This window comes from Opisthorchis viverrini, assembly GCF_000715545.1.
Source record: "Opisthorchis viverrini unplaced genomic scaffold opera_v5_88, whole genome shotgun sequence".
In the NCBI taxonomy this organism is placed as follows: domain Eukaryota; kingdom Metazoa; phylum Platyhelminthes; class Trematoda; order Opisthorchiida; family Opisthorchiidae; genus Opisthorchis; species Opisthorchis viverrini.
Genome location: NW_008751745.1, coordinates 860,051 through 875,928, shown reverse-complemented (window position 1 = coordinate 875,928; position 15,878 = coordinate 860,051). Strand labels below are relative to the sequence as shown.

Genomic DNA, 15,878 nt, shown 5'->3' with positions numbered 1-15,878 from the left:
AATAAAGGAACTCGCTCGCTTGTTCGTCCGCATGCATGCTTCAGCAGCCAGAGCGACCAGCTTTGTGGATGACTTTCCACGAGATTGGCGACTCCTTTGTTTTTGTTTGATTCCATGTTAGCACTTAACTAGGGATTTTCAAGGCGTTTCAAGTTTCCCAACATCGGGTTCCAATGATCAACGTTTGGAAACAACTTGACTCATGATTTAAGTTACTTAAATTTCGATATGGTTTGTACACAGCTGTTCGTAGTGAGTCTCAGTTTCTGTGGCTCTTAAAGGAGCCGTGGAAACAGCCATACAGTCCATTAACTTTACTCTGTTCCTCTCCAATTTTTTCAGGTTATTTTCTGGGTTTGCAACACCACAGAGGATTTCAAAGCGGCATTCGCAGTCGGTGCCCAAGGAATAATGACTGATTACCCGAAACGATTGAAGGCCTTTTTGCAAACCCACTCGCCTACGAGCAACTTAATCAGTAGTTCTTCTGCTAAGAACCTGAAGAGCCACACCGCGAGTGCTTCGGAACATGGCGCTTCCAATTCGATTCATAATTACAAATGGGCCAAACGTAGATCTCGGTCTAGTCTCAAGGGGTCTTCACTGGTCTGCACCACTCACCCAGTACAACTGCATCTATCTGAATCCGTCTCGGTTCCGTGTCCAGAATGGCGGATGACATGACTGGCGGCGGCCTGTATGCTGCTCATCTTGTGCCATGAACTTGGCTGTGAACCTGCTCATCATCAGACTCAAGCTGCCCAACATTGGGGCATGCCTTGTCCCACCATCACAAATTTAAGAAACACTCTAACAGATATTCACTAGTAGCCATTTCATGTCACCAACACCTATTTTTAGCCGTCTGTTTTTTGTTGTATCGTCTTTTTTTTAACTGTTTGTTTATCTAGTAGGAATCTTTTCCAAATTTTCATTTTGAAATCAGTTGAAAATCTCCAAACAGCTCTTATACAGTGCTAACATATTTTGTTTACTCTCTGTTTGTTTAAGGAGATATATAATTTGTCGTGTAAACGTTTTTTTGCCTCCACCCTTTGTGGCATAGGACAGAAAAATCATTTGGGGAGTGGATACACTCTGATTACTGTCTGCCTCTGTACAGCCCGGAGTGTGTCAATGTGTGGCTTGTTTACTTTCGGATCTGTTTGTTGTATTGATGTATTACTGAATATATTCTTTTCACATGTGACTAGTTTTTCCCATTCTTGACCCCCCACAAATAAGCTCGATTGTCTTCTGTGGTAATTATTAATGGTACAATCATTCCTCCACAAAGACCACTCCCGTCATGAAAATTTTCTCCGTTCAATAGAATGGGAATGCAGCTTTCGAGGTCATTTCTAGGTAAAGACCATCCAAGGGGCAAGATGGCCCAAGTGGTTAGAGCGCGAATTTACTGACCGGAAGGTCCGTAGTTCGAATCCGACCTCCGCCACTCGACTTCCCCTGTCTAGGCTTGAGCAACCTGGCAGTGTCCCAGCCCTCGTGCTTCCTTCGGGTAGCATGGCAGCTAGGCACCGGAAGGGTGTTACAGCTGAACGCTTTCTTTCTTCTTTAAAGACCGTCCAGACCCTCAGACACGGCTTTTCAATGAAAGGCACCCCTGAGCGTTTATTCCGTGTGAAGGAACGACTATTCCGATGTCTCCCTTTCTTCCGAGCACCAGACTGGTGTACATTATGTAGGACTGGATTTTCATGGTGGAAATATCGCTATCCATAGCTCTTATTCACCAACTACAGACAAAGCTCGAGATGGCTCAAGGCTTGCAACCTGCCGTCAAGAAAGTCCGTGGTCTGAGCCTCTCGATTTCCCCCGCCCAAGCCTGGGTAGTCTGACATATTCCTTCGAGTTGCACGACATCTGTTCACCGAAGGTGTGCCACAGCTGAACGCGTGAACAATACGTATGACTGATGGTTGGCTTTTTTGCGGACTTTGCTGTTCCTGCAGGAAATCATTGCCGAGAGACAGCTTACATTTTGCACAGTCTAATCCAAATCTAGCAACGGAGCAGTTCGCACTATGTTTGTCTCGATTATCATAGGAACATTTCCGGGTGTGTATTACTGATTCTGGCAGAACCATGGTGCTGTAAACCAGATGTTTGTCTAGTAGGGTAGCGAATGATGTGAACTGGACTAGCAGAGTTCTGATAACACAGCGAGGTCTTTGCGTGATGACCTTATGGAACATTGATGGCTCACACTAACTACAGACTCCTTTCTCATTGACGGACCTGGTTGGATTCTCCTTGGTCTTAAATTTGGCTAACACATTTATGACTAATCCACTGGTATCAGTCATTTCCTTTGATAGTGTGGAAGTTCTTCTGACCTGTGCACAGCAGTTTAATTGGAGAGTTGGTATTTTTCCGATAGATTTTATGGCTCCCAGGACTGTCCAATTACCTTAAAGTTTGACTGTGAAACCGTGCGCGTAAGTGTTATCCTATGGACGTTGCACACTTATTCCTGAAGATCCAGGCGTTTTTGTCGCCTCAGTTTTTTTGCAGTACAGTAAGTGTTGGGCTCACAAGTTAGGAGTGCACTTTTCCGATACCTGACTTCCAAGGCAGAAGCTTTCTATGGCGAACCACACAATGGCTTTCATAAAGACCTTTTCTTCACTAAACGTTTCTATTTATACAAAAACCACTCTGTACGGATTAAGATATGCAGTTTGATGAGAACGAAAAGCCTTCAGGAAACGACAGTATGTCAGTATGTACTCCTCTTGTTAAGATACCTTTCTTGGATTCCTTCTCTAAGACTGATTACTTACGCTTTTACAAGTTTTAAACTATTGACGTGGATACTGAAAGTCAGCCGACCAAGGCTTTTTTGTCGTGCAGATGAGTGGATCACTGATGTTACATGTTGAGTTGAAACCCCTAACTACAACTCAACGAGACGGCGTCATCAGCAGTGAGTGGAAACAAGTTCTGACATGCAAAACCACTATAGTTTCATAAAGACGACTATGCATAAACATCTTGATTGGTTAGTCTACTGCCAAACTACATATCAATGTGGGAGCTGCTGCGCTCGAAAATCCGCCGTACCCTTATGTTCCAGACCATTATCCAACATTTCGGCCACTCGTTAGCAGTCTCACTTGTCAAATAATTTTGATGAGTTGTGTATTACAGGGTTTCTGAAATAAATTTCATGTTTGCTGATGGTGCTATTCTCCCTGGATGCGTTGCGATCCCTCGATTTCACGACATACACTGTCAGCTGACATTCCATTCGTACACTGTACGCCATACATGCACCTGTAGCTGGATTGTACATATTTTGAGAGAGCTGAGTGTGCGTCTCGGGTTTTACGTTATTCCCCTCTCCTCTGAGAATCGGAAAAAGAATCGTTAAGCTGTAACATTCTTTCGGTGCCTAACTACTATGCTACCAGAAGAAAGCACGAGGACTGGGATACTGCCAGGTTGCCCAATCCTAGAGCCCAATCCTGAGACCATACAAATCGAATCCTTCGTACGTTCCAAATGATGTTTCAAATCCAGGTTACTCTGCGTTTTACCTGCTCAACCTCTGGTTCTTATCCTGGATTACCAGCACATCGAACGGAGATGATTTCAACCGGGACGTTACAAAAGGCATGAGTCTTACCGAATCTTTCGATCGACAGAATAAACGAGGTTTGTATATGCTGAAACTTCGCCAGCGCGGCTGGTGAATTGATCCTTGAGCGCTCCAAATAATGTTGAGTCCACTTAGTTGTTCTCGTGAGCACGACTACTCGGTGTTGTTCTATTTTTCTCTGAAGTGGGGCGCTTGATTTTCCATGATTTTGTAAAAATTCTCGTCTTGGTTGTCCACTTTAAATTTCCTCTGAGTAGGCTGAATTGTTCTTGTTCCACAAAGCGACTTCACTGTTATCTCATAAGATTCCCTAACTCCAATGATAAAAAATGATCGTTCAGCTGTAACTTTCTTTCGGCGTGTATCTGCCACTTCAACCGAAAGAAACACGATGGGTAAGATACTGCCAGGTTCCTCAAACCTAGATGGGAGAAGTCGAGACGCAGAGGTCGGTTTGGAACCACGGAACTTCTGGTCAGTAAGTTCGCGCGCTAACCACTGAGCTATCTCGAGCTCCCAAACTGGGTCTCTGGGTCAGACTATAACAACTACCGAGACCTTTTTTGCAGCTTCACCATTCACACACTGACCCTTATAGGGTAGTTTTCACCGTACATCCTTTATTATAGTGCATAATCATGTTTCTATTACTAGACTGGTTGACCTACACTAATCCCCTCAGGGAGAAAATATTTCGGGTAATTCACTTTTCTGGGTTTTCCTGGGGTCGGGGGCTCGTGGAGGAATTTCACGACAAACCGCAGATAGCGGAGCGTGCCGTCATGATCTCTCTTTGGAGGTTTTTTGTTGGAGACATTAATCTAATTGAGTGCATCCTTGATTTCGAAAAAATAAGTTCATTGAGATCCTGTTGCTTCGCAGAAAGTGGAGCCAGGATCCGTTGTGTGCCTTCAACGACCTTTTCTTTTTGTCATTTTATTGCTTCACTTAATTTTAGCCACAAAAGCTTCGCGACAATGAATTGTCGACGTTTATTTCTGAACAGACTTACTTTGTGTTCCAAAATTCCATTTCGGTGAGTGGTTACATCAGGCTATTAACTTGGCTTTAGAACCATGCAGTACAACATTAAAGTCCGCAACCTTGATCCTCCATATCTGGTAAGTAACAGTTGTTCTTCACTCGCAAACTCGTTCCAGTCTGCTAAACCACCCATTCCTGTCTACCCCGAGTTGCAGTTCGACGTCAAATGCCGCGATTTTGTCATCTTGGAACAATTTTGCACCTACCTGCGACGCTTTCTCTCCCGACTGAATCTTGATGTATATATGTATGTGACTGGCTTTCTGGTGGTTCATTTATGCTTAGCTTCGCGTTACCTGCCAAACTGACAACTTACCGTTTGTACCAGCCGAATTCCACCAATGTGCGTACAACGTTCGTACTATCAGACTATCATCGTGTCGTCCGGGTAAGTGTGCAGTTTGTCTGTCTAAATCGACTGGATTAGTTGAATGGTCTCAAGGCTATACATTTGCCTCTACTAGTGGATTTGGTTCACCAAAATTTGCCGGAAGGCGTGGAGCTATCACTTAGTCAGGTGAGTTCTTGTCTTTATGAAGAATTACGCGAATCTTTGTTATCTCTAGAGCGACCCCAAATCGGACGACGCCCGTTATGTGCCTCAGTTGGAATTATATGCGTTGAAAGAAGAACTGGCCAAGCTGTCGAAAGCTGGCTGAACCGGCGAACTTGTTCGATATTATCACTTGTCTCTTGTTTGTACAGATTCCTAGCATTATCCATCCAAACATCGTGCGATCCTTGGTGTTTGGCGATACATTCCTTCAAATCCAAAAGACGTCTTTTGTTTTTTTCCTACACACCTTGTTATCACGTAGTCCAGTGGTAACAACAGCAAGTTACGGAACATTATTTTTCGTCACAAAGGCTAACAGAGCCTACACATCAACCTTGATGTGCGAAACCAGTAGCCTAACTTATTTTGCGTCCTTTTGTTTCCAGAACGCATAGAAAATCGTTAAACTGTACCATGGTTTCGGTGCCTAACTGCCATGCCACCAGAAGGAAGTACAAGGGCTAGGATACCGCCAGGTTGAACAAGCCTAGACAGGGGAAGTCGAGAGGCAGAGGTCGGGTTCGAACCACGGGCCTTCCGATCAGTAAATTCGCGCTCTAACCACGGAGCCATCTGGCTTTAGAAGGTTCCCAGCTTAGATATTATCGTTGTAATCTGAGATATGTATGTTGGGATGTGCCAGCAGAAAGGATGCTCATTTGAACGGTCCGTTTGTTCCAGAAAGTTCTCGTTAGGTCAGCGAAGAGCGTTTCTTGGGGTTTGTGTTTGTACCACCAGTTTCTCCTCACAATCACAGAATTTCTATATGACATTCACCATCCCACAACCAGATGTCCTCCTTCCGAAAGTTCTCGTTAGGTCAGCGAAGAGCGTTTCCTGGGGTTTGTGTTTGTACCACCAATTTTTCCTCACAATCACAGAATTTCTACATGACATTCCCCATCCCACAACCAGGTGTCCTTCTTCCGAGTCACAGTTCGTTTAGTGGCTGAGAGCGAAATCATAGCACCTAAAAGTGAGTAGATTGTCAGATCCCACCCTTCTGGACAACCATCAGAGGAACCAGGAAACGAAGGCAACCCTCTTATCTGACGACTGAGCAAAACGACTTTGGACGCACAACCATTATGCTATGCATAGGGACAGTTCAGACAGTTAGAATCTGACCCAGCGAAACGGTCATCACAGGGCCTTGCGCATTCTCTCCAACTCTAAGACACACTTTGCCTAGTGTAACTGGGGGCTGTGCGTGAGCAAGCCGTTTAGTGCGCCGTATTTCGCACGCGTTCATTAGGGGACCGTAAAAAACTGATCACGATGTACCTTAGAGATAGGGGTTGCAGCTATGGCCTATTTTAAAATACCTATCTCAAGGATTAAGTTTCCCAAGGATGGGCTTAATTGGTTGTAAGTTATATATCAACTCACACGTATCAAACAGCAACTGATAAAATAGAGACCGCATCTGCCTCGATCGAAGTTCCAACCCTTGTTTAAGTGTTAGGCCACCGCCAAGCAGCCGTGTTTCTTTATATCAGAGCAGCAGTGACCGTGGATCGAAAAATTTTATGAGGTTGTTTAGTAAGAAGGTTATACGTGACGTATTTACGAATACTGAAGCCACTTCGCTCTCAAACCACGAATGGATCCAGGGATGACCAGCTTTTTCTTCTGCCGTACCCAGGCGTTGTATATCTCCGTTTCTCTTCCAGTTCGAGTTACACTGTCTTTACAATCCAACTGAAGGCGATCTGTTGAAGCTGCTGGGATTACTTCTTGACTTGCATTATTCTGATGATATCCTCCAGCTGCTACTACCGTTCAGAACAGCAACAGCTAACAGGGAACGATGTAACTCATTTTTCTCTCCAAATGCGCATGTATGAAACTTCTCTCATCTAAGGAGATGCCAAGTTGGGAAAGTGATCGATTTCGTCCACGTAGAAGTAAGAACCATTAATGAAGAGGTTACATTAATAATAATAATAATAATAATAATAATAATAATAATGATAATAATCGTTCAGCTGTAGCACCCTTTCGGTGTCTAGCTGCCATGCCACACGAAGGAGGCACGAGGGCTGGGATACTGCCAGGTCGCCCAAGTCTAGACAGGGGAAGTCGAGTGGTAAAGGTCGGGTTCGAACCATAGGCCTTCCGGTCAGTAAATTGGCGCTCTAACCACGAGCCATCTTGACCCCGGAGGTTACATTATGTGTGGTCTAAGTCGGTTGATTGTTCATCAGTGTGAAAACTTTTCCCTAGAAGCTCTAACTTGTTGCGCTGCGAGTGCTGATGATGTTGCCAAGACGGTCAGATTACCGCACTTAGCCGCAGAACGTCCACCAGCTCCGCCAAGATCGCTTCAGTAAGGTTGGTGAGTCTATGGGCCAGAAAAGCCACCTATCGATCAAAGGTTCAAGCAAGCAATCAGCGATGGCGCTCGGGAGTGAATTAAAAGCGATGACTATCACTCAACATCGATTGGACAGCCCTGACTCAAGGTCATAAATACTGTGACGTTCCCTGTGATTTTGCACTCGTTTGTTCACAATAAATCTCTTGTATTCTTATTGGATAAGCCTTTATCCGCCTCTTTCGACAGGCTTGGGATTCTTTCAGTTGTGCTTTCCGAGCACCCTGCACGTTGTATTATATTTATTCATGCCGAAAGAGGGAACGATTAGCATGAAATGCCATCCGCCGTGAAGGGGTTTTCATCCCAATTATCCAGAAAGCGTGAAACCGGCAGTGGACCGTCCAGAAGGTTTTATCCAGGTCATCTCACGGAAATACTTTGGCATTTTGAACTTCTATCCAATTGAAACGAGGTGCAGCACATTGGATTGAAGAATATTATGAAGGCAGATACAGCGAAGTCTTTAGTAAACGTCGTAATATGAGTGTGTTTTTGACTCGATATTGGTGCCATTCGGCGTTTATTGATGAAATAATCTTGATGCTCATTTCAGTACTAGACTTATCTCATGAACCCGAGAAAGGAACTCCGGGACGGAGGCCGTAATGCTGTGTTCGATAGGCTTCATCGCATCGAGGTGACCGTGGTTCCATGGTTCTGGAGGTGAATTGCTCTGACTTTCACAGGTTACTTCGACTGGGCCTGCTCGAAATGAGGAATTTATGAGGCACTGGGGTTCCCAGAGGTTATATTTATCCATACGTTTGTCCATAGGACATACCATCGTGTTTTTCAAGTATGTATGTGAGGATGAGGTTATGCGAGTCCCTTTCTTGGTAGACATCGATTCGAATGTACCAAACGTATTGATTGTACCTGTATGAACAGCGGTCATCGTCTCCAATGCCAGAGAATCACCACTAATATCTACCGGTTCTTAACTACCAAACAACCATGGTGGAAGAAATCACCAGTGAAATGTAAAAAAACAGTGGGGTAAAGACTAAGTGCGAGGAAGCCCTATGTTTCTTAGGGAAAACGGTGAACAGCATTAAGATGGGTACATCTGAGCATCACTTCGACGAAAGGGTCCACCAACGGGATTGACTATCATACTTTGCGAACCTCACTCGGAATAAGCTCAGCACATAACGACGGACGAACTGTAGCTAGATGCGGATCGGTTGCACACCGTGTTTCCCACCAAGTGGGAGCAGCATTACGTGACCCCATTCCGAAAGGCGTAAAGATTCTCATCATCATCATTGACAGCATGACATTAGTGTTTAACCGCACTTCGCTCGACTGTAGCCACTTTCGGTTCACCTTCGTATTTTTAAGTGTAGTCCCTGACCAATTTGTTACGAGGCACAGGCTTACAGTAAAGCGATAGCCGATTGAGTGCGATTACAATCACATTCGTCAGCAGTGGACTAAAGTGATCAATTCCTATGATGTTTGTGTTTGGTCGTTCATCGATTCATGAAGAGAGCTTCATGCGTGGTGCCACTGCGGGTTCACGTGACTCGATTTGTGCGTCCCAGTGTATTGACGAAAAAAAACAAGAATCAACAATGTATGGGGCATTTTTCGATACTTACCGTGGGAAATTCAGCACCGTGTTTCGCTTTTTTGATTTTCTTATATTCTTTTGGTCAGTTTGTTCTTTTGCAGCAAGCCAGGGCCCTCCTTGATAGACAGGAGAAGCAAGCAGCCTTTCTCCAAACCCGATGGGTGTGCCCGTACTTGCCATTTTTCCTTGATTTGGTGTGAACGGTTTGACATCATGAGTGGTAATAAGTGATTCGAGGTCATAAGAAAAGGTGTCACCCGAAATTTGGCAAGCACAGGATGAGGTGCAAACCTCTGGGGTCTTAACTTTGTTCTGTGTTTTATAAAGGGATAGCATAAACACATCTAGACAAGAATAATCTTTTCCTGAAGAGTTTTACTAAGATGGCAACAGCGAAGCATATTTCACAATTTATTTCCCTGCAGCCATAAAATTCATTGACATTTGTTTAAGTCGAGGATAGCCATCTAATTTATACTTCTCGCTTACGGGACCATTGGCATCCCGGATGGGCTACCACAGATGCTGGTCCACAAAAGCGAGTACGCTGAATTGATTTATTACAATTTCGTCTAATACAATTGATGATTGTCATGACTACTGATCAACCGCTTATGCGACTGGGTCTCCAAACGATAATTTTCGGCTAGTTATTCACCTACATCACTATTCCAGGGCAACTCCGCTGATTAGGCGATACCAGCTTCCATGATATTGTGTAGGCAATTTAAAAATATCGCCGGTTTTAGTTTTAGGACACCCCGTCGTAATCTTGGTGATCAAGTGCATGCGTGTGGTGCGGAGAATCGACAGTTCAATTCATCGAGGAGTGGTCTGGCGATCGATGGGCTACAGGTTTCTGCACTTGCTCTCAAAGGAAAATTTCAGGTCCTAGGCTCTTCAATAGCTATGTAACTACTTACTGATTTTGCAAGTAGCTGCAATTGATTGCATAAGCATTTAGCCAAGCTGTCCTATCAGACTTGAGCAGGAAATGTGCAAGAAAATGACTGGATCAACACCAGAACTCCTAGGCCGTTTGAGAGCGTATGCTGCTTAGGCTCGACTTTCGTAGTTTTCCTCCAAGATCTAGTTACTTTGGATCTCATGACTTCACACCAAAAACGGTTTTTAACGTGAACTCCATATTTCGTTTCGATCGATTGCAGGATTTGTGCTCTGTACAAGGTGTCATCATCATTGTATCATGTAGTTGCAGGTGCGTTCTAAGAGACAAGTCATGAAGGGATCGAAATCGGCGTACTGATGACTTGCGGATTTTGCTGACGCCGTTGGGCCTACCTACTGATGGACAGTTCTTGGACAACCATCGTACAGGATCGAGCATATCGTTCGACCAGTAGATTGGTTCCCTTTTCCACTTTCGTCGCCTATTGTGTCATCGAACGTAGGCTTTTGAGCGGACTGAGCCAATCGTGTTCGTCTGATCTGAATATAGCTTCAGTACTCTCAGGGATGTTTGCGCACAACCACCCGAAGGGTGGAAACGAGCCGCGGGAAGTCAAGCAATGAATAGGCAGCTAAGTATGAAAGCCATTGTCGGAAAATTCATTTGCTCTGGTCATTCTCGTCTCTCTTGATGGGGACCTGTAGACGGGACACCTCAGTGTTTAGATGCATTGTCAGATATGGCTCAGTCGCGTTGTCACTGGCGCTTGCGCAACCAATAGATTGCACCGAATGCATAGCTCCTCTGCCAATCTCCCAAATAAAAGTCCACCGACAACGCTCTACTTACGCATCATTAGATCAGCTACCGCCTCGAGTGCGGCCCCCGATACCGCTTCCAATCTGCCAACGTTTCCAAATCATCGGTGAACGAAACAGTGGCAGCTGGAACCACTATCCGGCAAGTGACCGGTTCGTACAGCTGAGGACGTTGATGATTATATTGTGTAATGTGTGGTAGCTGGACCGCCCGATGCGTCCCAGGATTTAGCGTTCGAGAAACGCTCTGATTTGCATCGGCAGCTCTGAAAGTGTGGAATACGGTGAAGTTCCCCATATGTGGATGTATCTGACTGAATGATAGCCGAATTAAGCGATTGGTCGGATATCTGTGGAGAACTTTTGTCGAGTTCTCCGTCGGTAAAAAAACGGTCCAATATAATGCGCTTCCTTATCTCGTTTTCTATGAAGAAGGGAAACAATGTGTATTTCTTTGTGACAGAATGCGCTGAGATCGATTAGTGGATCCCTCACCGAAGGCCATAAAATTCCTTCACCATCCTCTGACTGACGTACAGCAGAACGAAACGACGACTGTGCGTGCAACTGTTGAAAAACCCAAAAGTTCCAGTGAACTTAAATCTCCCACACTCGATAGCTATAACAGCAGCCTTTCCTAGAAATTTGTTGACAACGAACCGTTACTGTGTTATCAAACCAAGAAAAACATATGTCATTTTGCCCTCAAAAAACGAACAAGTATCTTTATCTACATATCCGGAAATTTACGTGTGGTCTGAATGGGACCGATAAAATGAATCTATTTAGGAAGCCAACTGATTCTGATTGCAACCTCAACCGATTGTCCCCGGTGCTAAGGCTTTCGCCATTCCACAAGGCTTTGTGTTATCTGTCAATCCTCAGGCTCTTCATTATCCGGCACTTGAGGAATCTGCATGTGCCATCAGAGTCCTTTGTTGCTGACGCAGTTCTCCCGGATTCACTCGGAGCTGCTGGTCGCGACGAGATCCAGCTTTCGTTGGGGTACTTGGGCGATCGTGGACGGACGGGTTCAAAAGCTCTGAGCATGGGGTCCTTTACCTTTTGCAACAGTAATCTAAATAATCATTACAACAGTCGTACCACTTGAGATCTGGACGATGCACAGCCAACTCAGCTCGATTGTTTCGAGTAAGAGAGTTGCTTTGCATCAATCTATGTGTCACAGAGAACAGATACGCGTGCCGCCTGGATACCATATTCAGTTTCAAGTGGGATGCTTTAAAATGCACGACAATCTTATATCAAAGCTAGCTGCCGGCGTAGCGGCATGCAAGTAGTATGTGGTTTTCTCGTAGCTCTGCCTTGATCCAACGGTAGCTGGGATTTATTACGGAATTTGTTGAAATGCTTTGTAGCATTCGTCTACAATTGCGTGATGGTCAATGAATATCCAGGAAAGTTCAAGAAGACGGATATTCAGTCTTTAAAAAAAACAGGGTGATATGGGGGCTCTACTTTCCTGTCTATGACTGTTTAGTTGGTGTTTTCTAATAAACAACTCCGCGACGAAAGGCTTTCATCCATTCACCGGCAGCTGAATGCCAAATAATCCAACTGAGTTCAGCGTTGGTTTGTAATTTGTGGCTTTGGGTAGCAAGGATTGAGCGCTTGTGCTGGCTAGGGAAAATGATCAGCACCAAACTGAAAGTGTTGTCCTGCACTATCTTCGCTTTGAGAAGGAATGTCAAGTCGGCTTCCAAGACGGGAATGAGTCAGTCGAACTGGGTACTCATTTCAACCGCCAAAATCACAGTATCTGCACTTGTTTCTGGCTGAGAAACCGTAAAACACACCGCCGAAGTTAACTTTCTTTGCCTTATAGCCATCGTTTGTTCCAGCGTATGTGGATTCAGCAATCACCAGTGATCTCGGCTGAACCAGCCTAACCGACCCAGTAAGTCGCAGTTATCCCCCAGGCCAAACACGAACCGCATGATTTTGGTCCAACGAGCCACTGCACCAGGATAACCGAGGGATAAAATGCGAGAATTAGAAGTTGATTTCCATCTGTTCGGTCTAACTGGGGTCCTTTGTGCCGTTTTCGGAAGTGTAACACACATATATCGAGGGGGGAAACAAATTGTGAGGATGGGGTGCTTATTGCCAAATTTTACATAGATTATGGATGTCGAAAGCATCAGTGTGGAGTAGATCCAGGGTTTATTTGAAGTTATTTTAATGGGCAACGTTTAGCTGGTTGGCAGCTAATTACATCAAATTCTCGGCTGAGGAACACGTAGGGAGAGCCCGGGGAATGGTAATTCCCGTATATCTAGGTCACCGCCTTTCAGTGCAGACAGTGGTCGACGGGTCCCGCCAAAAGAACTGAAATGGTACAACGTCTACCCTCAGTTTTCAAAAATAAAATCCAAATTTGGCGATAAGAGGGAGTGAATCATTCGTGTATTCCGTAGGCTTAATCGTTAAGGTGTTGAACATCGCCTTATGCGCCACATACCGGTACATGTGAACTTTAAATTATTTCAATAATTGATAGGAAATATTCATCCTCTGGAAGTCTCCGGTTTCCGAAGTCGTCAGTTTCCACGAATCTCTCTTCAGTGGTTACTGGAGTAATGCAGGCGGTGTGATGGTCATGGAACTCAGTTGCTTCGGCGGAACCACACATAGAAAGCTCTCCCCCGACACCATACCATACCTGCAACAAAATTCTTGCATGTTTTTATCTATTTGATTGTGACTGACACCTTCTGATTAGCTCTGCAGTGGCGAACCTTTTTGACATGGTACGATTTTACAATGTGGGATGCACCGCGCCTTGGACGCAACACCAAAGATTTTCCGAAAGCTACGGAGTGCCGGAAGCTCATTTCCACACAGGAAGATTATTTGTTGATACTTCCAAGAAACTCTAAGTGGGCCCTAAACTTGAAAATTTTGATTAGGTCCGTTGGGCATTTATCTGACACGCATTTCAATTGCAAGTGCACTTGGTAGTGGTTAGCTCCCGGGAGTTTGTTAAATAACTTTCATGCCATTTTTTGAATACCCCGGATGATTTTTCTAAAAGAAAGCCAGCGTTCGGATTTTTTCCACGAAACCCCTCACCTTCAAAAACAATCGCTGATCAATCATTTCGTTAATATACAATAACTCTGACAATCAAGCTGATATATTGCGTTAGATTTTTGTTGGGACCTCAATCAAGTTTCGTACAGCGGACGTAACCACTACGGTTTGTGGTGCAGCAAGGTATGAATGTTCCCATACTGCAGTTTGATTACTCCTAAATCAACTATGTAAATCGATATTCATAAAACTTAGACAAACCCTCATAAAACAAACTAACGAATTCGTGGAAACCGAAATTATCCCACGTTTTGTGGCAAAGCTTCGAAGGCTGATACAGACATGGGCCATTTGTAAACTACTCAGTGTATTTCAGTAGAGGAAGAGGGTGTCAGTCTGAATGAACTAGGTGCTGATCTTCCTGAGTCTTTTCATGGCACGTACACACACGAGCGTCTTGTAACATGATGAGACGCCAATTACTTGTTAACATTGTTTCATTTGGTACTGACTAAATAATGTACTTTCTGTGGTCTCCATTGCTGAATACCCATGTTTAAGTACACAAGTCAGATTACTTCCTATTCATATCATCTCCGGAAAAACAAGTGCGCGCCAAAATTTTGGCTAGTGACTTTGTTACTGATGTGGTGGTCGCGGTAACTCGGAGTTTCATGCAAACAACTATCACGGCATCATTTGATTGCTGTTGTTGTTGCTGTTGACAGTCTAGGTACGTTGAACAGTGAACGCAGTTTACCAACGCAGAACAGCAAGTCTGTTTACCCGAATTACAGCGACAGTGTCACTTATAGGGTAAACATTAGGCAACAGAAAAACTATTACGCGCCACAGCCCTAGCTCCGGTTCATATTGACCTAATGCGACATTGTAAACCATAGTCGTTGTGATCATCACATCAGAACTGACGACTGTTTCAATAACTATCATCTGTTCTGTGGGTGTTGAGTAATTCGGGGAACTGATTGGCTATAAGCATACACGCAAAAATTTGTATAAGCATCTGTGCCTTGGAATTAACGACCACGTGCCCGCTGTAAACAATGAAATGTTTATAAGTATTTTCCCGTAACAAAAAATACGTCGCCGCATGGTTTCCGCATGTGGAACCAGGTCGGAAACAACAATAACAAGGTTTTTTCCTCAAACTTGGGAAGTTTGACGATTCTGAAAATTAACCCCAAAACGAAATACTGACACTTGTAAGTCTCGATATCCAAAACGTCACAGTTTCGAACGAATTATTTTGGATCTGCTCCTAGTGATCGATGTGAAACACTGCTGATTGGTCGGAATGAGTTGAACTGCATTTGGGCAGTTATTTGCCGATTCTTGTTTCCTAGCAGCGGTTGCTGGAGGCTCTTTATCATCTTCTAACCCTAGAAAAACGAATGAAGTTTACTCTGAAGCACATTAAACGCGCTAAAGAACAGACCGACAGTTTGTCACTAGCCTCGAGTAAGCCCTAGAAAATCAGTACAAAACTGTGTGATCCACAGTAACACCCGCTTAGTGTTCACTATTGTTAGCAGTTAATAATTTATTCGCCAAACCCCATAATAATTAAACCTATGTAAATCGATTTAGAAATATGCGGAAATGGCTGGTAAATTGCACGGAATTAGTGAGACCCGTGGTAAATAAAGGAACAACTTAGCTGAACAGTTGGCTTACATTAGGGGACTCAACCCGTTGATATGAAACTCACCAGAATATGGGTACGAAGTCATGGTAACATGTGGCGTCAACAGCCATCCCACACCAGTGGTCAGCACATCACATGATGTAGCCCAGGTATTTCGGAGCATAAGGGATGCCGTGTGGAACTCAGCTACGCTGGGTTTGAGAGACCTAGCGACGTCGCTTGCAAAAATCATAAGAAAGTGGAATCACCAACTGA

At 44.3% G+C, this 15,878-nt stretch overlaps 2 protein-coding genes across 2 annotated transcripts in view; both read left to right on the top strand.

Moving 5' to 3' along the window:
• Positions 1-5,325, top strand: part of T265_05003 (hypothetical protein) — a gene marked incomplete at both ends in the record, with an annotated part of 37,709 nt that extends 32,384 nt beyond the window's left edge. Inside the window, 6 exons of the mRNA XM_009169893.1 lie at positions 4,581-4,658; positions 4,695-4,743; positions 4,783-4,913; positions 4,952-5,054; positions 5,094-5,183; positions 5,233-5,325. Of these exons, the coding sequence (XP_009168157.1) occupies positions 4,581-4,658; positions 4,695-4,743; positions 4,783-4,913; positions 4,952-5,054; positions 5,094-5,183; positions 5,233-5,325 (544 nt within the window). The remainder of the gene's footprint in view (positions 1-4,580; positions 4,659-4,694; positions 4,744-4,782; positions 4,914-4,951; positions 5,055-5,093; positions 5,184-5,232) is intronic.
• Positions 5,326-5,844: 519 nt separating this feature from the next.
• On the top strand, positions 5,845-7,364 carry T265_05001 (hypothetical protein; the record flags this gene model as incomplete). Its single annotated transcript, XM_009169891.1, has 2 exons — positions 5,845-6,041; positions 7,211-7,364. The coding sequence occupies 2 exons, from the start codon at positions 5,845-5,847 to the stop codon at positions 7,362-7,364; spliced, it is 351 nt and encodes a 116-aa protein (XP_009168155.1).
• Positions 7,365-15,878: the final 8,514 nt, after the last annotated feature.